This window comes from Neomonachus schauinslandi, chromosome 5 (genome assembly GCF_002201575.2).
Source record: "Neomonachus schauinslandi chromosome 5, ASM220157v2, whole genome shotgun sequence".
In the NCBI taxonomy this organism is placed as follows: domain Eukaryota; kingdom Metazoa; phylum Chordata; class Mammalia; order Carnivora; family Phocidae; genus Neomonachus; species Neomonachus schauinslandi.
This window is the reverse complement of record NC_058407.1, coordinates 86,666,757-86,690,323: the sequence shown is the minus strand read 5'-3', so window position 1 is coordinate 86,690,323 and position 23,567 is coordinate 86,666,757. Positions and strand designations below refer to the sequence as shown.

The 23,567-nt window shown below is 35.7% G+C and overlaps 1 protein-coding gene across 1 annotated transcript in view; it reads left to right on the top strand.

The window, feature by feature from the left end:
* The window catches only part of PIK3C2G (phosphatidylinositol-4-phosphate 3-kinase catalytic subunit type 2 gamma), a 384,724-nt gene that overhangs the window by 307,010 nt on the left and 54,147 nt on the right, over positions 1 to 23,567 (top strand). Inside the window, exons 27-29 of the mRNA XM_021690398.2 lie at positions 3,534 to 3,723; positions 4,212 to 4,333; positions 7,696 to 7,804. Of these exons, the coding sequence (XP_021546073.1) occupies positions 3,534 to 3,723; positions 4,212 to 4,333; positions 7,696 to 7,804 (421 nt within the window). The remainder of the gene's footprint in view (positions 1 to 3,533; positions 3,724 to 4,211; positions 4,334 to 7,695; positions 7,805 to 23,567) is intronic.

The following is a 23,567-nucleotide window of genomic DNA, read 5'->3' as shown; positions in this document are numbered from 1 at the left end:
CCCATTACAATTGCACCGAAAACCATAAGATACCTAGGAATAAATCTAACTAAAGAGACAAAGGATCTGTACTTGGAAAACTATAAAATACTCATGAAAGAAATTGAGGAAGACACAAAGAAATGGAAAAACGTTCCGTGCTCATGGATTGGAAGAACAAATATTGTGAAGATGTCAATGCTACCTAGAGCAATCTACACATTCAATGCAATCCCCATCAAAATACCATCCACTTTTTTCAAAGAAATGGAACAAATAATCCTAAAATTTGTATGGAACCAGAAAAGACCCCGCATAGCCAGAGGAATGTTGAAAAAGAAAAGCAAAGCTGGCGGCATCACAATTCCGGACTTCCAGCTCTATTACAAAGCTGTCATCATCAAGACAGCATGGTACTGGCACAAAAACAGACACATAGATCAATGGAACAGAATAGAGAGCCCAGAAATGTACCCTCAACTCTATGGTCAACTCATCTTTGACCAAGCAGGAAAGAATGTCCAATGGAAAAAAGACAGTCTCTTCAACAAATGGTGGTGGGAAAATTGGACAGCCACATGCAGAAGAATGAAACTGGACCATTTGCTTACACCGCACACAAAAATAGACTCCAAAGGGTTGAAAGACCTCAGTGTGAGACAGGAGTCCATCAAAATCCTAAAGGAGAACACAGGCAGCAACCTCTTTGACCTCAGCCGCAGCAATTTCTTCCTAGAAACATCGCCAAAGGCAAGGGAAGCGAGGGCAAAAATGAACTATTGGGACTTCATCAAGATAAAAAGCTTTTGCAAAGCAAAGGAAACAGTCAACAAAACCAAAAGACAACCGACAGAATGGGAGAAGATATTTGCAAATGACATATCAGATAAAGGGCTAGTATCCAAAATCTATAAGGAACTTATCAAACTCAACACCTAAAGAACAAATGATCCAATCAAGAAATGGGCAGAAGACATGAACAGACATTTTTCCAAAGAAGACATCCAAATGGCCAACAGACACATGAAAAAGTGCTCAATATCGCTCGGCATCAGGGAAATCCAAATCAAAACCTCAATGAGATAACACCTCACACCAGTCAGAATGGCTAAAATTAACAAGTCAGGAAACGACAGATGTTGGCGGGGATGCGGAGAAAGGGGAACCCTCCTACACTGTTGGTGGGAATGCAAGCTGGTGCAGCCACTCTGGAAAACAGTATGGAGGTTCCTCAAAAAGTTGAAAATTGACCTGCCCTACAACCCAGCAATTGCACTACTGGGTATTTACCCCAAAGATACAAAAGTAGGGATCCGAAAGGGTACGTGCACCCCGATGTTTATAGCAGCAATGTCCACAATAGCCAAACTGTGGAAAGAGCCAAGATGTCCATTGACAGATGAATGGATAAAGAAGCAGTGGTATATATATACAATGGAATATTATGCAGCCATCAAAAGGAATGAGATCTTGCCATTTGCAACGACGTGGATGGAACTGGAGGGTATTATGTTGAGTGAAATAAGTCAAACAGAGAAAGACATGTATCATATGATCTCACTGATATGAGGAACTCTTAATTGCAGGAAACAAACTGAGGGTTGCTGGAGTGGGGGGCGGGGTGGGGGAGATGGGTGACTGGGTGATAGACACTGGGGAGGGTATGTGCTCTGGTAAGCGCTGTGAATTGTGCAAGACTGTTGAATCTCAGATCTGTACCTCTGAAACAAATAATGCAATATATGTTAAGAAAAAAAAAAGAAGAAGAAGAAGAAGGTAGCGGGAGGGGAAGAACGAAGCAGGGGAAATCGGAGGGGTAGACGAACCATGAGAGACGATGGACTCTGAAAAACAAACTGAGGGTTCTAGAGGGGATGGGGGTGGGAGGATGGGTTAGCCTGGTGGTGGGTATTGAGGAGGGCACATTCTGCATGGAGCACTGGGTGTTATGCACATACAATGAATCATGGAACACATCATCTAAAACTAATGATGTAATGTATGGGGATTAACATAAGAATAAAAAAAATAAATCTAAAAAAAAATTAAAAAAAGAGAGAGAGAAAATGTGAGCCAAGGATGATGTATCTAGAGAAACTGACTTTCAAGTCAAGCCACAAACTATTGTCAACATCCAAAATTCAGAAACTTATTTCTTTGAAGCACTTTCTGAGGAATTTAGTAGAGAATGAACTTCAGGTAGTCAAAATGACAGAGATGCGGACATAATGCCTGGTAGAAAATTTAAGATTTAATGATAGTTAGAAGAGAGACTATGTAGTATGTATAGTACAGATACTATACAATGTAAATAAAATAGCTCTATGAAAAATGGAAGTGGAATAAGAAGCACATGTGAAGAACAGAATAAGCACACCATTTGCTTTATAGTATTAACTGGGATGAAAAGGACAACCCTGCAAATCAGATACCTGAGAAGAGGGTACAGAGGGGATAAAGAACATTATATGAAGATATTTTTATCTTATGCAGCCACCAAAAAAATGAAATCTTGCCATTTGCAATGACGTGGATGGAACTAGAGGGTATTATGTTAAGCGAAATAAGTCAATCAGGGAAAGATAAGTGTCATATGATGTCACCGATATGTGGAATTTGAGAAACAAGACAAAGGATCATAGGGGAAAAGAGGGAAAAATGAAACAATACAAAACCAGAAAGGGAGACAAACCATAAGAGACTCTTAATCTCAGGTAACAAACTGAGGGTTGCTGGAGTGGAGGGGAATGGGAAGGATGGGGTGGCTGGGTGAGGGACATTGGGGAGGGTATGTGCTATGGTGAGCGCTGTGAATTGTGTAAGACTGATGAATCACAGACCTGTACCTCTGAAACAAATAATACATTATATGTCCAAAAAAAAGCTATTTATATCATTGGAACACAATTGCAAACCTCAAATACAAGAAAAAAAAAGGACTTTAAAAAGCAGAAACACATCGAAACCAAACAAAAGACCACAAGGTGAAAAATAATTCATACAGTATACTGTATATTAAATATAGTATGTCATATGCAACTTTTTTGCCACATAGTTTAGAGAAGAACACAACTATATATAAAAATAAAATGAAAAGGCAGTAAAAGTTAAACCATATTTTTTTAAATATTTAAATATGGGGAAGAGAAAGAATAATACAGAGAGTACAAGAATGGATGCTCAGCTTCTTGGACTATACATTGTTCTGTAGCTTTAACTTCTGGAATTATTTAAATATCTTAAATGAGTATAAACTAAAATTAAATTTTAAATGAATCATTCCTAAAAATAGGAAACAAACCTAAAGTAAGTCAAAAGACAAAATTACAATTATTTTTCTATTTCACCAAGTGGGTTTCTTTTATATCTGCTAACAACTCAAGATGTGGACTTGGGGTTTATAAAAGTAACATTTAATATTTGGGCTCCAAATAAACAGACATGGTTCTCGACTTTTTCCTCCACATCTAACAAACACAAGAAAACAAATCTTAAATTAAATGAGTCAACTCAGGGAAATGTTACTCACTATCTTTTCTTTTTCATTTCTCTAGGAAAATAAAGGAAAGTCTGGAGTGCTTCCCTGTTAAGTTAAATAACTTGATCCATACACTTGCACAAATGACAGCCATAAGTCCTGCTAAATCTACTTCACAGACTTTTCCCCATGAACCCTGTATGCTGAACGCAACCAGGTCAATTCAAAGAGCGACAATTTTAGGGTTCAGCAAGAAAACTAGTAATGTAAGTCAACACCATCATTTTGACTTAAATATCATTTGACTTCATCGCAGACTTCCCTTCACTATGCTACACATCCTTCCTTACATCATGATATTTTTTTACTATGCAAATGAAAAATCAGTTACAGTTTGAGCAGAAGTGCCATTAAAAGAGAATGTTCTAAGGAGAAATCACAACAACCAGAGCTATTAGTAGAGAACCATCAAAGAGAATATTTCGTGGTAGACTATAAATCAAGAGCTAATTAAAGTGTCCACATGAAAAAAAGAGCAGAAATTAGGCAGTCTGTTCCCAGCACATAAGATTATGATACTTTTATATACTGTGTTTATAGGTAATTTTGCCTTTACAAATTGCATCTTTTAGCTCTTGCGATGACTTTTTGCAGAAAGGTTCTTGTTTTGTTTAGCTCACATGAAACCAGATTTTAAAATGAATCACAGGTTGATAATGCCACCTTTTGATTTTTGTCTATTTATTTTCTGCAGCTGTATCTAATCCGGGTGACACACAGTAACAATGAAACAAGCCTGACAGAAAAATCATTTGACCAGTTTTCAAAACTTCACAGCCAACTTCAGAAGCAGTTTGCATCATTGACTCTCCCAGAGTAAGGCACTGTCCTCCCCAGGGTTTTGCCTGCAGTACTTGTCCTTGAACATAAGGAAAAATTATGGTTATGGTATTTTCTATTTGTGAGCAACACAGCATTCTGACTCCAATGCCATTGAACCTATCCCAGCAGAGTCTGTATTGCTCCCAGAGTAAAGAAACTTTGTTTCATAAAACAGAACAAGGTTCGCAATTTCTCAGTTTGCTTCTAGCCATTGATTTTGTAGACAGAAAAATTCAGAAGCAATTTCATTTTCCATCAGTTATCAGGAAAATTGTTTTATTTGCCTGTTTTTAAGTTTAATCTTTTTAGTTTTTTCTAGAAAAAATGAAATTGAAATTGAAAATGCAGAACTAAATTGGATATATCTATTCTTTCAACAAATAACTGCAGTAAAAAGCTCTGATGTGTGTATTTCTTGTACCAGAAAACAATTCATTAATATCATTTAGTATATAAGTAAAATTTAGTAATACCAACTTACTTTCATTGTGAATTATTAACTTTGACTTGGATTATGTAAATTTAATTTGTTGTTATGTTCATTGTCAAACAATTATGAAAACCATTGCTTTTGTTCAGGTTATAATTTAAAAAATACTAAACATAAACACATTAAGAATATAACTGGAAATTACTTCTCTTCAGACAAACCTTCTAAAATACATCACTTAGAACTAACCAAATTTAGGTCATAGACTTCAGTGTATACCAAAGGAGTATCTTGACTTTAAGAAGATGAACTTGCCAGAGGTTATATTGGCACTTAGGGTAAATCAAATGTTATTTTATCTATATTGACATTTTTGTTAAGTAAATGGTCCTTTAACAATATGAATGTCCATATCTGACCTGACATACTTTTTACATGTGGATTTTTATCAAGCTTTCAGGATTTAGTCACTTTCCAAAACATAACTCTAAGCAAAGTTATCAATGGATGGAGAGATACTGTGCAATATTGAAGAGCGAAGTACTTCATGTTTATGAAAAACTGTCCTTGCAGATGTCACAGAAATTTTGAAATGCAGATGCTTTAAGCATCAGGAGGTGAACAAATTAGAGTAAGAGTATGTTCAAGAGACTGAAAGGAAAGGAATGTCATTATGGAAACTTAAAAGCAGCACCAGCTTCAAGAATTACCAAAAAAACATCTGATAGAATAACAGAAAAGGAGGAGCTAGCAAAAAAAAAAAAAATGCAAAGTTTGACTGCAAATATCAAATTCAACATCAGTGTTGCCACTGTACTCTACTAATTAATGATTTAAAATATGTTAGTCATTGTTAAGTGGCTGCCCTTTTTGGTTTCAAAAACTTCTCTGCTTTACACTTTTATCTGTGCACTACATATTAGGACAACTTGTAAAACCTTAAAAGTGTTAATAATCTCTCTCCATGTGCCTCTTCTCAATTTTCAGCTTTAGTTAGGATTATGCCTTGCTCAACACCACTGCCTGATATTGAAATTGATTTTAAAACCATTCCAACAATGTGTATGTGTGTGCATATGTGTGGTGTTTTGGGGGGGGGCATATATTTCCTATATGCCCTTGACAATATTTGTATGCTGACAATCCCAAGGGAGCTAAGGGAGCTAAGGCTTCCAGTGATGCATATAAATGAAGTATGAATGCAAGATTTCCTCTGACTCCTAAATTTACTAAGAGAAGCCCTACAAGAATTATGTAAACCTGCTCTAGAGATTATGATCAGAAAGTTAGAGTCATAAAGAATAAAATTTAGATTAGTTGTAGTGTAAATAGTGGTCTTCAAAGGGGGCTGTTTATACCTCTAGGTACCTTCCAAGGATACAAGGATACACAGGCATGGAAATCTTCTGTAAAATTAATGGTCTTCTTTAAAATTAACCTGCTTAAGAAGGGTTGACTTCCTTTCCCTCTTCTACTTTCAACATTGCTCTTCTCCCAACCATCCAGAATCTTATTTTGGTACATTGTCCCAAGAGAGGAAAAAATCTCTGAGAATGAAATAAAAGGCAAACCAAAACATTGGTTCAATACAAATATTGAAAAAAGGAATTATTCTAATAATCAGATATAAAATCTGTTTGCAAGTCAAGTGTTTCCTAATATTTGGCTTGAACAAAATGGAGGGAGGACATGATGTCATTGTCAGATAAAAGATCATAAAAAATCATTTTCAAAAAATGATTGCTATATTATATGTGGCATATAACTCAAAAGCATTTCAACAATTGAATGACATTACTATGACTAAATTTTTCAATTCTCTTGTACTTAATTATATACAAGGCTTTTAGTACATACCTCTGTAAAAACAACAACAAAGGAATAGAATTGATGTTGAACTCCATTTTCTTTTAGCAATAAGGAAAATTCATCTACAGATATACAAATTAATATTTAAAACCTGCTCAATCCATTTATCAAATGCATTTCTGGTTTGGTTAATTGTATATGGTACTAAATGTTGTAATAATTAAATCTGAATGAAAAATTTTAATACTTTATGCCTTAGAACTGCAGGCCATCCTATTCACTGCTTCTTGTTGGAAATGTTAAGGAAGTCCAAAATAATATTTGTGTATTTAAATAATTGACATTTTATTTTTAAAAAGTTCTCCTGCAGTTGATACCTACATACTTCTGTGTTTGCTGACAGTCTTTCACTATCCCTCATGCCCATTACCCCAGGGAAATATCTATACCAAAGAAGCAGAAGTGTGAAGGAGGCAGAAGCAACACTGCAGTCAGAGAAACCTGCTAGATAGTTCTGAAAAAGATATATTTAGCCAGCAAAATATGTTACCAATGCTAACCATTAACAAGTCATTCCACTAAGTAATTGGTCTTAATCACATCTAACCCATCAATATGAATTATCAGATAGTGCAGGGGAAATTCTGCAAGTTAGACTCTTGAGGAAAGTGATACTCTATTCTAAAAGACTAAGACCAGATGGAAACATATGTTACTTGGTAAAATGTTTAATTTAGTTAGTGTAGAAATATTTCTAGCGAACCCAAAAGAAACAATACAATCTGACCTTTTTCAAAAATTATGAATCATTAACTTAAGAAAGTACTTATTAAGTCTCCATATATATTTAAAGGACAAAATGTGTGGTCTTCTATAAACACAGCAAGAAAGAACATACGTATTAATATGTTAAATTAAACTAAATTAGTATTAATATTAATAAAGTTAAAATAGCACAAGTGACCACAACCATGTTAATGAAACCCTCAGGATTAATAATGTGTTCCATTTTTTAAAAATATTTTCATTGGCCCTTCAACCTGATGCTATAAGTTCATGAATAACCTAAGATGCAAATTTTCAAACTAATGAAGATACACTTTTTTTTTTTAAACAGATTTCCTCATTGGTGGCACTTACCTTTTACAAATTCAGACCACAAAAGATTCAAAGACCTAAATCATTACATGGAACAGATATTAAATGGATCATATGAAGTTGCAAATGTATGTTACAATTTACTTTTATATTTTTATGAAAATATCCACTATTTTATGTATTATTACTAGAAATCTTGTTACATACTTGATGATAACATTCTTGTACTCCTTTATTCATTCAACAAATGTGCATGCCCAATATGTGTAAAATTCCTGAACAGGAAACTGGAACAGTAAAAAAAGGTATAGCACCTTGACCTCAAATAACGAAATAATATGTGATTAGTGGACTATCAGGGCTAGGAAATGCCCTAGTATTTTAGAGAATTAAGAATTATTTCTGACTGTGGTAGTGAAAAGGATTCAGGGAGAAGAGAGCATCTGATCTGAATCTTTAACACCAGGTAGGATTTTTTTAATGTATTATTTGTTTCAGGGGTACAGGTCTGTGATTCATCAGTCTTTTATAATATCCAGTGCTCATTACAACACATACCTCCCCGATGTCCATCACCCGGTTACCCCATCCCTCTACCCTCTCCCTCCTCCCCCCCCCCCCCCCCCCCCCCCCCCCGTTTTTTTTCTTAAATTAAAAGTCTCTTTTTGTTTTTTTCCTTCAGAGGTTTCATCTTCTCATTTTTTCCTCTCTTCCCCTATGATCTTTTGCCTTGTTTCTTAAATTCTGCATATGAGTGAGATCATAGTGTTTTAAAAAGAGTTGGCCTAGGGAAGTATTTCAAATAGAACGAAACAATATAGGAAAGGTCATAAGTGAAAGAAGAAGGAGGAGGAGGAGGAAGAGGAGGGGGGATATCATTAGATTCTATTGCTCCTGTGATAAATTATGACAAATTTGGCAGTTTAAAACAACACAGGTCTATTTTCTTTCAGTTCTGAAAGTTAAAATTCTGAAAAAGGGCCTTAAGGGACCAAACTCAAGGCGTTGGTAGACTGGATCTTTTGGGAGATAGAGGGGAAAAAACTCATTTCCTTGCCTTTTCAGTGTCTAGAGATTTCCTGCATCCCTTGGCTTGTGCCCTTTACAGCAACTGCACACCTTGACCTCTGCTTCTGTCATCACATCTCTCTCGGACTCTTAGTCTGACTCTCCTTGTGTTTACACTGGGCCCACCTGAATAATCCAGGATAATCTCACCATTTCAAGATTCTTAGTTTAATTTTATCTGCAAAGCCCCTTTTGCCACGTAAGGTAATACACATTCACAGGTCCTGGGGATTAGAATGCGAACATCTTTGGAGGGCCATTATTCTATCACAGAAATACATGAAGAAGTGCAAGAACACAATTCAGTTGGATCTCAATATTCTTGTGAGGTATCTGTGAAAGGAACATTAAAACCAGTAAGGAGGTCAGGGCCAGGTTGTCAAGAGCTAGAGCTAAGCCTTAGAGGGTAGTGAGAACCTAAAAAGAATAACAAATATGAGAAGAATATTCTCCCAGATATATTGACCTTGTTATCAACAACCTTTTATCCCAGATCCTGGCTCTCCTTACTGGACTGGAACTACATTCTTTTCAATTTTTAGCTTTTTAAATTGTATAACATGTATCCAGAAAAGTCTACAAAAGATTTGGTAGAAGTGACACTGCATGGCTTTCAAGTTAGGGTAGAAAAGGCCATGCAGTCTCTGCCAATTCCTCTCCATGTATTCCCTACGGAAACCTTCAGCTTCTGTATAAGAAACTGAGCTCCCCTGAGTCTGCCAGGTGGAGAAACAGTGTAGAGAGATGCCCAGGGAACACTGCTCTGCCAGTGCCCAGCTGAGGTTCCAGCCAGCAGCTAGCATCAACATCACAGTATTTTGAGTGGATGACTTTACCTCCAATCACCAAATGACTGTTATTAGAGACCTCAAGCCAGAACACCATAGATGAGCTCAGCCAAACCCCAGAATTGAGAGACAATGACAAAATGATTGTTTAAACCAGCAATGCAGGGATAGACCACATCTAAGGTACATGGATTTTCATTGTTATACAGCATTCTGTTACATGAATATATTGCAATTTGTAGATTCCTCTCTACATAGACATTTGGAATCTTTCCAAGTTGGGGTTATTACAAATAATGGTGTTATGAACATTCTTTTACTTGTATGTCTCTTCATGCACTCGCGTTGGTCATTCACCTAGGAACAGAATTTCTGGATTTTAGGATATGCTTATCTTCAACAATAGAGGCTCCTGCTTGCAATGAATAAGTGTTCCCATTTCCCACAACCTTATCTATACCTGGTATTGCCAGTCTTTCTAATTTTAGCCATTCTGGTGAGTGTGCATCTCATTGCATTTTAGTCTGTATTTTCCTAACTACTAATGAGATGGAACACCTTTTCATATGTTTGGTCATTTGGATATCCTCTTCGGTGAAGTGCCAGTTTATGTCTCTTGCCCTTTTTCTATTAAATTATATGACGTTCTTTTACTGATTTATAGTATTTTTCATACATTGTGGATAGAAATCCTTTGTTAATTAAATACATTGTAATGATTTTCTTTCACTCTGTGTTTTGTCCCCTTGTTCTTTTTATTATGTCTTCTGATAAACAGAAACTCTTCATTTTAATATAGTAAAATGTATTGATATTTTCTTATATGATTAAAACATGCCCTACCTCAATGTCATAAAGAGAGTTTCCTATATTATCTTCTAGAAGCTTTGTTGTTTTGCCTTTCACATTTAAACCTACAATCTGTCTAGAGTGGACTTTGAGTGCATGGTGTGAAATAAAAGTCGTCTTATTTTTTTTGCCATGTAGATTTTGAACTGTTCCAATATATTTAAAAGACTTTCCTTTTCTTGTTATTTGCTGTGCCACCTTTGTGATAATTTAAATATCCATCCACGTATGTGTCTACTTCAGGCTCTATGTTCTATGCCACTGTGATCTCTTTGTCTACCCTTGTGCCAACAGTCTTAATTACTGTAGCTTTATAATAAGTCTTGAAATCTAGCAGAGTAAGTTCTCCTATTTTATCCTTATTCTTAAACAGTATTTTGGACTTCTGCATTTCCATGTAAATTTTTCTTTTTTTTTTTAAGATTTTATTTATTTGAGAGAAAGAGAGAGAGAATGAGCTGGTGGTGGGGGAGAGCAATGGGAGATAGAGAGAGAAGCAGACTCCTTGCTGAACAGGGGGTCTGATGTAAGGCTCCATTCCAGGACCCAGAGATCATGACCTGAGCCAAAGGCAGATGCTTAACCGACTGAGCCTCCCAGGCACCCCAAAATTTTAAATTTCTCTTGTCAATTCCATGCAAAAGCCAACTGGATTTTAGTTGAAAATGCATCTTAGTATCTTACAATCCATTATCATGTACCTATTTAAATTTTTTTTTAATTTTTTCTCAATAATAGCTTATTGTTATATGCATAGAGATCTTAAAAATACTTTATTTTACTTGATACCTTATTGTACCTTTTTAAAATTCTGTTTTGTTCTTTTTTACCAGTATATAGATACAACTGATTTTGTATATTGACAGTTTTCTCAACAACCTTACCAAATTCACTTCTAGTTCTAACAATTTATTTGTATTTTTTTAATATTCTACTTAACATCATATTGTCTGCAAATAACAGGAGTTTTTTCTTTCCAATATTTATATTTTATATTTCTTTTTCTGGCTCTTTTGTACTCTGTAGGGCCTCCAAGTGGTGATGGCGGATATGCTTATGTTATTTCTGGATTCAGGGAAGAACTGTCTAAAGTTCCTCATTAAGTATACAGGTTTTGTAGGTACCCTTTAATATTTTAAGAAAGTTTCCTTACGTTGTAAAAAAAAATTGACAATAAAGAAAATTGAATTTATCAAATTTTTTTTCTGAATCTATTGGGCTGATCAATGATCACCCAATAATAAATGGTTTTTCTCCTTTATTCTGTGAGTGTGGTGAATTGCACTGATAAATTTTCTGATTTTAAACAAATTTGCATTACTAAGATAAACTCTAGCTGGTCGCAATATATTATCCTTTTTATGTGTTGCTGGATTTGATTTAACATTTTTTTTAGCATTTGTTTTCAGCTTTGTTTATGACAAAGATATTCTATCTTATAATGTCTTACCAGGTTAGAATGGAGAATATTCTGGCCTCATAATATTAGTTGCAAAGACTTCTTGCTTTTCTTCTTTTCTCTGGATGAGTTTGCATAAAATTGGTTTTATTTCTTTGATTTGGAAAGCCATGTAGGTCCGGAGATTCAATTTATTTAAGAGTTACAGGACAATTCACATTTTCTCTTTCTTCCTGGGTCTAAGTTATAGTTCTCTAGGAATTTGTGCTTATTTATTGGCATAAAATTATTCAGAGCATCTTCTCCCAATCTTTTTAACACCTATAGGATCTGAAAAGATGTCTACTCTTCTATTCCTTACATATGTCATTTTCTAGTCAGTCTTGCCAGAGGATTATGAATTTTACCAATCTTTGCAAATGAAATGTGGGATTTATTGACTCTTTCTATTATATTATTTTTCTATTTCATTTATGTCTGATCTTTATTATTTCCTTTCTTCTGCTTCCTTTGGTTATAATTTGCTGTTCTATTTATTACATTCTCAGATAGTTACTTGTTTATTTTCAACCTGTCCTCACTTACACATCTAAAATTCTAAATCCCCCCTCCTAATCAAGATTTAATTGCACCCCACAAGTTTTTACATACAATATTGTATCTTCTTTATCATTCTCCTAAAATACTTATAAATGTTTACTATGATGTTTCCTGTGACCATGGATTAAGTCTATTTAACCCAGTTGAATTTTTTTATGTTATACTAATAATATATATCCCATAAACCTAATAAGTTCTATGTTGTTTTATACAATCAATATCTATTTAATATTACCCACATATCTCATTTCCATTGTTATAACTCTTGACTTTATATCTGATGCTGCTTTCCCTCTACCTGAAGAATACCATTTATTATTTCCTTTAATATGAATTTGCTGCTAGAAAAATTTCTAAATTTGTATTTGTCTGAAAAGTTTTTATTTGTCTTCATTCTCAGAGGATATTTTAGCTGACTATAGTATCTGGATAACAATGATTTTATTTTAAAATCTTTAAAGCTATTAGTTCATTGTCTTTTAGCTTCCATTGATTCTGTGTAAAACCCACCTATTGTATATGTTGCCTCTTTGAAACTATTTTTTCTTTATTCTTTATCTGCTTTTAATATTTCTCTTTTTACTGTTAGTTTTCACAGTTTTATTTTAATTGCTCAGATATAAGTTTGTTTCTACTTATCATGCCTTTTAGCACTTCCTGAATTTGTTCCCTGATGTCTTTCATCAGTTTTGGAAAGTTCTGTCATTATTGTTTCAAATATTGTTAATAATTTTCCTCTCTCCTTTTTTTTCTGAAGCTATAATAACATATAATAACATAACCTTCTCGCTGTGTCCTCCATGTGTCATGCCTCTACTCCTGTATTTTTTATCCTGTTGTTCTCCATAACTTATTCTCAATAGTTTCTTCTGACTTATCTTCTGAGTTATTTATTCTCTACTTATCTATGTTTAGTATACTGTTAAATCCATCCTTTGAGCTCTTAATTTCAGTTATTATATTTTTCAGTCTTAGAATTTCCTTTTTTTCAGTTTCTTGTTCTTTGCTGAAAATCTGTCCTTTTTAATAAGCATAGTTTTTTTTAAGATTTATTTATTTATTTATTTGTGAGAGAGAGAGCGAGTGAGCAGGGGGAGGGGCAGAGGGAGAGAGAGAGGGAGAATCTCAAGCAGACTCTCTGCTGAGTTAGGAGCCCAATGCAGGGCTTGATCCCAGGACCCTGAGATCATGATCTGAGCTGAAATCAAAAGTGGGGCATTCAACCAACTGAGTCGTCATCCAGGAGCCCCTAAGATAGGTATTTTTAAATCTTTCTAAAAACTTCAATACTGGGGCCCACTGCATATATATCTCTATTGTCTAGTGTTTCTACTAGTCTTTAATCATTCAGTCTTGTTCCTTTGTAAGCTTAGTTATTTTCCTTTTTATTGTGGCCAGATATTGTACTGCAACGTCTTTTGTAGAAATAATTGGAGGCCTCTGTTGCTGTTATCTTAGTCTAGAGAACTGTAATATCTGAGGACATTAACAATCTAGGATTGCTGAAATTCAATTGCAGGGATTCAGATTTTTCAAAACCAAACTGTAGCTTTTATGAGGGCCTATTTCTGGCTCATCTTTTTCCTTAGCTGTGAATTTGAATCTAAATCCAAAATAAGGCAGATTCAACAAGAGCCTCCTTGGCAACTCTGGAATCTATTTCCTTTCCTATTATCTCTGCAAAGTGGTCAAAAGTACTGCTCAAACCTATGTCAATTAACACCCACAACAAAAATGTAGTGCCAAAACCCAATTCACATTTCCAAATCCTTGCCCCAGATCTTAGCCTGGTAATTCTTCACTACCTTGTTAGCTCTTGGATGCTTTCAAGCAAAGTTTAAAAAACCAAATTGTAGTAATCCAGTTATCCTCAACAGGAGGTCTGCACTAAATGACTTAATCTACTCTCATCAAAAATAGGAGTCTAGAACTGCAATCCTTACCCATACTACCCTCAGCTTTCAAAGATATCTGCCATTCTGTCTCCTCACCCTCATTCTATGCTCAACTATACATTTTTCTCTCATAGGTAACCATTTCAAAAGGTCTAGGTCTATTGACACTTCCGATCTGAAAAAATATTGAAGGATTTCTTGGTGAGGTGTTTGGTATGCTCACCAGTGATTCTGAGAATAGCCTGGAAAATTGAAGAGAAATACCAGACCCCAATTCTGCTCCCCTCTCTCATATGGGTCAAAAAAAGCATTCTTAAGATCCCCCCACCCCATACACACACATATATGTATATAAGCTATACACACATACAGATGTTACAGCTCCTTATGAATGTTCAAGGGAGCACTACCTCTCTTTAATATCAGGTGTTCATAACACTATCTGCATGAAAGGTTTCTATGAGACAAATGCTAAGTTTCAGAGGCAAGTACCAAACTAACAGAATCTTCCAGAGTTCTTGGACAGACATAGGGCCCTTTAGGGATTTATCTAGAACACTATCCCTAAGGGTACAGGGTGCACGCCTGTTAGGGTTTTTTGTCTTTTAATGCAAAAAATGGAAATCATTTTTGGAATATTCTTAAGTAATCCACATATCTGAAATAATTTTGGTGTCACCAATGGGAACCCATTTCTAATAGTAATCATGCTAGCCAACAAGCTACCTTTTGGTTTTTTTTAAGATTTTTTTTTTTTTAAAGATTTTATTTATTTATTTGACAGAGAGAGGTAGAGGCACAGCGAGAGAGGGAACACAAGCAGGGGGAGTAGGAAAGAGAGAAGCAGGCTTCCCACCGAGCAGGGAGCCCGATGCGGGGCTCGATCCCAGGACCCTGGGATCATGACCGGAGCCGAAGGCAGTCGCTTAACCAACTGAGCCACCCAGGCGCCCCTTTTTTTTTTAAGATTTTATTTATTTATTTGACAGAGAGAGACACAGCAAGAGAGGGAACACAAGCAGTGGGAGTTGGAGAGGGAGAAGCAGGCTTCCCGCTGAGCAGGGAGCCTGATGCGGGGCTCGACCCCAGGACCCTGGGATCATGACCTGAGCCGAAGGCAGACGCTTAATGACTGAGTCACCCAGGCGCCCCCAAGCTACCATTTTTATTTTAAAAATCTAATCTCTGCCATTCAATATGCTAATTAATAAAATGCCCCTTGTTGATGGAGTTGTGAGTGAATGACAGAAGCACTTATACTGACAGCCCTAGTATGGCTTTCCCAATTAAAATATTAAGAACCCCTTCTTTTCTCCTCCCCCATCCAGGTGCCCCTCTTGGTGCAGCCTTGATTCAGACATAAACAGTCCATTTCTGAACTCTGCAGTCTTAATTAAATGCCAGCAGCACTTGGGTTATACCATATGTATGATATATAATATCATGCTGTATATGTAGACATATTTTAAGCTTCAGTAAATTGCAGGCATTGTAAAAGGAGGACTAGACTAGACTGGGACTTAATAAAGGGTCAAAGAATCCTGTTTTACTCAGCTGATACTTCCAAAAACCTTTCTTCTCCACTTGGAGCTTGGGAAAGTCATTAGATGAGACCAGGCATGGTTTGAATTTTTAAAAATTTCTTGCTATGTAGCAGAGTAAATCAGTGTTTATCAAGGAAACCTTACTGAAATTTAAAAATACAATATATTAATGAATGTATTAAAAATTCTATATCGGGGTGCCTGGGTGGCTCAGATGGTTAAGCGTCTGCCTTCAGCTCAGGTCATGATCCCAGGGTCCTGGAATCCGGTCCCACATCGGGCTCCCTGCTCCTTGGGAACCTGCTTCTCCCTCTGCCTCTCTCTCTCTCTCTGTCTCTGTCTCTCATGAATAAATAAAAATAAAAAACCTTAAAAAAAATAAAAATAAATAAATGAAAATTCTATCTTGGGGTGCCTGGGTGGCTCAGTCGTTGGGTGTCTGCCTTCGGCTCAGGTCATGATCTCAGGGTCCGGGGATCAAGCCCCTCATCGGGCTCCCTGCTCAACAGGAAGCCTGCTTCTCCCTCTCCCACTCCCCCTGCTTGTGTTCCCTCTCTTGCTGTGTCTCTCTCTGTCAAATAAATAAAATCTTTTTTAAAAAAATTCTATCTCAACTGTAGGTTCGCTGATTTAGGATGTGAGCTTACTGCTGTACATCCCAAATGAGTAATATTGTGGTTTAATGTTGAATAGACCCACTTAAAAGAAGAAAATCCCACAATTCAGACCACAAGGGTCCTATGGCTATTAGAAAAAAAAACCCCAAATTGTCAATAATGACTACGTTAAATTCCATATAGTCAGGAGCAAGAGGTGAGACTTTTGAATCCCTATGACCAGTTTCTAAGACTAGTGGTTTTCAAAGCACAGTTTCTGGTCTGTGCTAGGAACCTCACTTGGGAGCTTGTAAGAATGCAAATTTTTGGCCCCATCCTAGACAAACTAAATCAGAAATTTTGGCCATTGGTTATTTTATTAAGTTTATTTTTTATTTGTATTAATCTCTATACCCATCATGGAGCTCAAATTCATGACCCTGAGATCAATCACATGCTCTACCGACTGAGCCAGCCAGGGGCCCCAAATCAGACATTTTGGAGATGAGGCCCAGCAGTCTGTGTTTTAACAAGCCCTCTGGGGTGTTTTGATGCACACTATTGTTTGAGAAAAATTACTCATACTATAGACATCTTTCCCTTTTGTCCAGTTTGGATATGGTCAGACATTTGGCCTTCAATATAGTAGATACTCAGGTATCCTACTATATTATTGACTTTTAGCAAATATGGACTCAGGAAGATTGTGCTACAGTAATTTTTCCAGGCTAGTAGACTCTCAGCTGGAGATGCTATTTTGTAATATAGGACAAGTGGCTGAGCACTTATGTAGGTATACTTACCTCAATTCCAAGTGAATTAGAGAAGACATCCCAGAGAATAGGACATTCAAGTTGTTTTTTTTTGTTTTTGTTTTTGTTTTTAAAGATTTTATTTATTTATTTGAGAGAGAGAGAATGAGAGACAGAGAGCACGAGAGGGAAGAGGGTAGAGGGAGAAGCAGACCCCCTGCTGAGCAGGGAGCCGGATGCGGGACTCGATCCCAGGACTCCAGGATCATGACCTGAGCCGAAGGCAGTCGCTTAACCAACTGAGCCACCCAGGCGCCCCATTCAAGTTGTTTTTAAAGGGCAAATAGGAGTTAGTAAATAGAAACTGGGAGAAAGTTGTGTTAGATAAAGGGAACTCTAAAGATACAGCATCCATTATGGTTATATGCTTTTCTTTTGTTTTGAAGCTTAAAGAATTCAGTGACTATATTCATTCAATTTTTACCCATTTATAGCACAGTTACAAATTCCTCAATATTCAATAAATATTTTAAATGAATAATAACAGAATCATTAGCATATATTAACCATGGGATTTATATTGCTTTTCAAAACCTAGAAGATGGAAATTTTGCATCTGAAAAGCACTTAGCAACAGTCTCTTATTTATTCTTATATCCTACAAGTTTGGGTTTTTTAAAGAAATTAGCTCATGCTTCAGAAACACGTCATTTATTTATGTTTTACACAGAAACTACTAAACTAATAAGTAATAAATGTTTTAAAATTTGTAGAAAAAAAAAGATGGGGGCTCCCAGGCAAGGTGGCCCCTCCCTTCCTCTCCCCCACCCACACTTAGTTTTTCCTCTGGATCAAACATGTAATAAAGAGAGTGTTTGGAGGGACACCTGAATGGCTCAGTTGGTTAAGCGTCTGCCTTCGGCTCAGGTCATGATCCCAGGGTTCTGGAATCAAGTCCCGCATTGGGCTCCTTGCTCAGTGGGAAGCCTGCTTCTCCCTCTGCCTGCCACTCCCTCTGCTTGTGCTCATTCTCTCTCTCTGATAAATAAATAAAATCTTTTTTAAAAAGAGAGAATGTTTGGAATCTGAAAAAATAAAAATAATAAATAAAATTTGTAGAAAAATTGAAAATTTGGATGATGTTAAAAAATAAAAATTAATGTAATTTTGATTTTTTTCCTTGCCCCAGCATATAATCCCACATGAACCCCATGACGGAGACCTCTGGCTTGCTAGAGAATAATATTGAGAGTCCTACTAGCTGCTAACTTAGAGACAAATTCTACTTGTTACCTAGTACCAAGCCCAGGAATACTGCCTGGCTGTGCTTCTAAAAGATGAGCATTAATAGTGCACTGAGTCATGATTGTACCCTTCAGAAAGGCCACTCAGAGCACATTTTAATATGTCTGTTATGAATAAAAAGAAATAAACAGTATGTATTCATCATGGGAATAGAATTATGTAATGAGGAAACTGAAAACAAAGATGTAAAATAATTGTTGAAAACAGTATTAGGCAACAGTAAAGCAATACTATAATAAATGGTTATATGTAGATCTATTGCATATGCATAAATTTAAACTATTGTCCATGCATACTCAATATAAATTGTATCCTATCTTTTAAATATATTTGATTTTATGTCTTAATCAGTGAGTAATGGGAAATGTGATATAACAGAGGCTTCTGCCTTATAGGATCAAGGCGACTTAATTTATTTCATTGGATTTCAAGTGCTTTTTGTATATTTAAGAATATAGAATGTTGACATCTTTTTAAGGAAACTTTATGCCCAACATGGGACTTGAACTCAAGGGTCTCGTGCTCTACCGCCTGAGCCAGCCAGGTGCCCTTTTTTAGAATGTTGACATCTTAATGTTCTTTACTTACTCTGACATTCTCTGAAGGCCATGTCCATTAACTTACTCTACAAAGGGCCTCATGGATATGGCAGCTGTCTATAAGGAAAAATGCGGAGGGGATAGTGAATAGGATTGTCATCCTTGTATGCTGAAGGTTGCCTCACTAATTATACAAAAGCTGTTTTAAAGGCTATGCCTTTTCAGGATAATTGACAAAATATCTAGTAACCATGGAAGGTTCCAGGCTTTAGCTTATTTAGGCAGAAACAAGTAAGTGCAAAGTGGAGAGAACTTCTGATTTCTGGCCCTAGTGTGAATAAGGCAAATATTGAGATCCGTTTTCATGTGGCAGCAGGCTTTTGCTAGGGAACTCTTAAATGTATCTGCTCACAGGATGAGTTCATATAGAAGTGGTAGCAGAGGACTGTTATGAGAGGGGAAAGCAAAGGAGTCAGACATAACAAGTAGGGAAGACTTGCAAAAGTGCAGCTTAACACAACAAGGCTTAGTGAATATTGTTGTCCATCACAATCATTGCTGCATACACACAGATGAACAAAACCACCGAACATGGAGCTCACAGGATTCTTCACATTCACCTTTGCTAATGTGCTAATGAAAGTACTACTGTAGATACCCCAGGAAGAGATGTTTTTATTTTGTTTTGTGTTGTTTTTAATCTCTATTGGTTAGTATTTAGGCAAAGGAAAGCTGAAGAAATTTCAGGCACCACACTGTTTTTTTCTTGGAGGAATTAAGGTCTAAGAGTTGAGTGAGGAAAAAAAAAAACTAGAAAGAAAAAGAAGAGGTATTTATATCATCAAACATGAGACACTATTGTAAAATCATAGATCCTAGAAATGCTCCAAGTGAGAATGTGTCGGCCAACTTCTAACACTGGACTTCCACAGAAGGGTAATTCCATTTGTCTCATACCAAAGGAAGCCAATATTATAGGTGCGCCTTCTCCCAAAGGAACATCCCCCCCCCCCTAATAATTTAACTGAATTTTGCACAGTGAGTATTTAGAATACATTAAAATACCTTCCTTGAATGTAAATCCTATATCTATTTATTAGTTGTCATTTCTGTACTACAAAATAAATAAAGTAGTGCTATATTAACAAAAATCAAATCAAAAATTAAATGGCGGCACTAGCATTATAGGGGCCACTTTGGAAAACTACTGTATCAGTCATTCAACAAATGTTTATTGATTGCCTACAGTATATACTGTCTGGCCAGGGACGGGGGGCAAAAGAGCACCTAGTGATCAATTTTTTTCAAATAATTTGAGGAGGTTTTAAAAAGTATGCTCTGAGGCCCCATCCTTGGAAATGCTGATTCGCTAGATAAAGGCTGATATTTAGGTATCTGTGTTGTTTTTTAAGAACACAAGTGATTTAGATGCACAGCCAGATTTGAGAAATTCTATTCTAGAAAGTCGAAAGCTGAATCAGATGTCGACACCCCTAAGGAGTTACAGTCTGTCAATAGTCTATGTTGATAAGGGCCAATGGCCCCATAAAGACTTTTATAACTTCATTCATTGGTTTTACCCCTTTATTCCTAAGGAATTTTGTGGGACTTGATACAATACTCATAATATGGATTACATGGTAATAGAAAAATAATAATTTGACAGGGATATCATCAGATGCTGATTAGCATTAATAAGCAGTGTGACCTGCCTAATCACCCAAGCTCTTTGTGCATAATGCATAATGTGGTCAGTTTTCAATTATCTTCAAATGGATTAATCATGGTGAAAGCTTTACGTGTCTCCATATATTGGTAGACACTTCCTTGATTCAGTTTTTTTATATACTGGAAATGAAAACTTATTTTAAGATTAACTAAATAAGTTTCCCCGGGTGGCTCAGTTGGTTAAGCATCTGCCTTCAGCTTGGGTCATGATCCCAGGGTCCTGGGATCAAACCTTGCATCAGGGTCCCTGCTCAGCGGGGGGCCTGTTTCTTCCTCTCCCTCTGCCACTGCCCCTGCTTCGGCTCTCTGTCAAATAAATAGACAAAATCTTTTTTTAAAATTGACTAAATAAAACATTATTGACCTAAAAATCACATAAATGATTTCAAAGTAAAGAGTTTTTTTGAGATTTTTAAAAATTTTATATTATTGATACAGTTTTTCCCTGTAAACAGTTATGTACATAGTTATCTACATAAACACCAAAATCTATAAAGTCATGGATGTAACATGAGTATTTTAATTATTTTCAGTAATGTGAATGACTTAGGGGAAATTTTTATACATTCATAAATTTCCTTTCCTCTTCTAATAAAATAAGAGGTTTAAGTAAATTTATATTTGTGATAAATATTCCTGGGACAGGATAATCCCCATCTCTGGCCCTAGAAAAGTCCTTATAAAAATGTTTTTCTTCTTGAGGTGCCTAGGTGGTGCAGCTGGTTAAGCGTCCAACTCTTGGTTTTGGTCACGATCTCAGGGTTGTGAGATCGAGCCCCACCTGGGCCTTGCTCAGCGCAGAGTCTGTTTAAGATTCTCCCTCCCTCTGCCCCTGAGCAAGCCCCAAAACAAAATACTTTTCTTCTTTCATAGCTGCTTATCATATGGCAGTGTAGGAAAAGCAAATAATCTTACTATGCCTATACATTAAAACTCATATTCTTTTTTAGTTACATTAGTACATTTATTACTAAAGTACATTTAGTACATTTATTGTAACTGTTTAAAGTATTTTATATCACTATATATAACTATTTGAACATTTTTAAATTTGTATTGGGCATGTATAACTATAACATTACTATGTATAACACTCTAGATTAAGAGCTTTAAATTGGTTGTAGAGAACAAATAGGAGAGATTCAACTAATACCATATAAACTTTATTCTCAAAGCGTTTATAATATTGTGATAAATACAGACATGAACATAAAGAAATGTATGGTAGTGAATGGAAAAAGGGGGAGAGAGGAAGTAGGAGATACAGCTTGAATATAAAATGGGACAACCTTAACTTGTTAAAATCAACTGTCATATTCCCTTCTAGGATCATTCCTGATTCTAAGCAGTCTTGCTTTTTGTCAAGGAAATGAGATAAAAAGTCTGTTTTAAAGTCCAGTGGTGGTATCGGAGTTAAATTAGATGGGACAGATGTCTTTGGGGCTTTAGTCTAAAGACACAAAAGCAACAGAGAGAGAGGGATGCTTGTAAATATCTGAGACCATGTCTCTCTGTCTGTTTGCCTATCTGTCTGCCTCTCTCTCACACACACACACATAATCTGTGGATAAAAGAAAATAGACATAAATGAAGACTATAATTACATACTACCTTAGTATCTCTTCTTGTGAGGTTGGAAACATCAGTTTAGACATCCTAGTCCTGTATCTACCTGGTTTTTGTTTGTTTAGTTTTACTTTCTTCTCTCACACTAATAGAAACTTCTTTTTTCCTTTCAATGTAATTTCATTCCACAAGCAAATGATAGTTGTGATAACAGGAATTGTTTTTGCTTTAAATTTTGCTGTTTTGGTGGAATTGTGCTGCGAACTAAGTAAGATCTTTATAAAGAACAATATAAACATAAAGTTATAGCAAATGATTGCAGTACCTAAACACACATGTATCCACATTTTACTTCAGCCGAGATATATAAACAGCTGTTGTTTTTTAAAATTTTAAAACCATATTAATTGTAATTTCTAACTCTTTGCAATATTGCTATTCATTTCTAAAAGCCTCTTAAAATAAGGAATAGTATCACTATGGTTTAAACAATGTTATTTTTTTAAGCAGAAATCAAATGTCAACATAAATCCAAATGGTAAATCCTATCTTAATAGTGAACATATGTTTCTTGTCCCCTGCTTGCTAAACCCACATGTTAATTACTACATTTGTCACTACATTGCTCTTTTCCTATTTGGAGCTGGCTGAGATTACATTGCAGGCAGGATAAATGTCACATGTGTACCATCAGTAAAACCAAGATTATTTTTCAGAGTCTAGTGAAGTACTGATGACATTTTAGAATCAGAATTACAAAAGATTCTTTAGAAGTTCACCATTCTTCATAGTGTCATTCTTCTATGTAACTCCAATACGAATATAGTGGGTTGAACTACATTAAAGACTGGACATTCTGACAAGCTGCTTTATGAAAAAGGCAATAAAATACAATTACTGTTTGACTTTGATTTAAAACTCTTATGAGAATTCATTTTTAAATTCACATTTTTACAGCCTTTCACAGTGTTTGAGAGAGATAGATTTAGCTTATTGTTTTAACTCACTGAAACTAAATCTTGCAGCCAATTCTAGATGTTGGTTGGCCTGTTAATAAATGGGAATTCTTAATGTGTTATTTTAAAGTAAGAAAAAATTGATCTCAGTGTTATATTACATTACTTCTGATCTTTGAAAATACTTCAAGTCTCTGTGGTCTTTGAGAGCAAGAATATGCTCATATGATATAAGAAAAACACTTAAGTTTTCAGCAACTTTAAATTATCAACTTTCTCAAAAATCAATCATTTTAAATTGCAAAT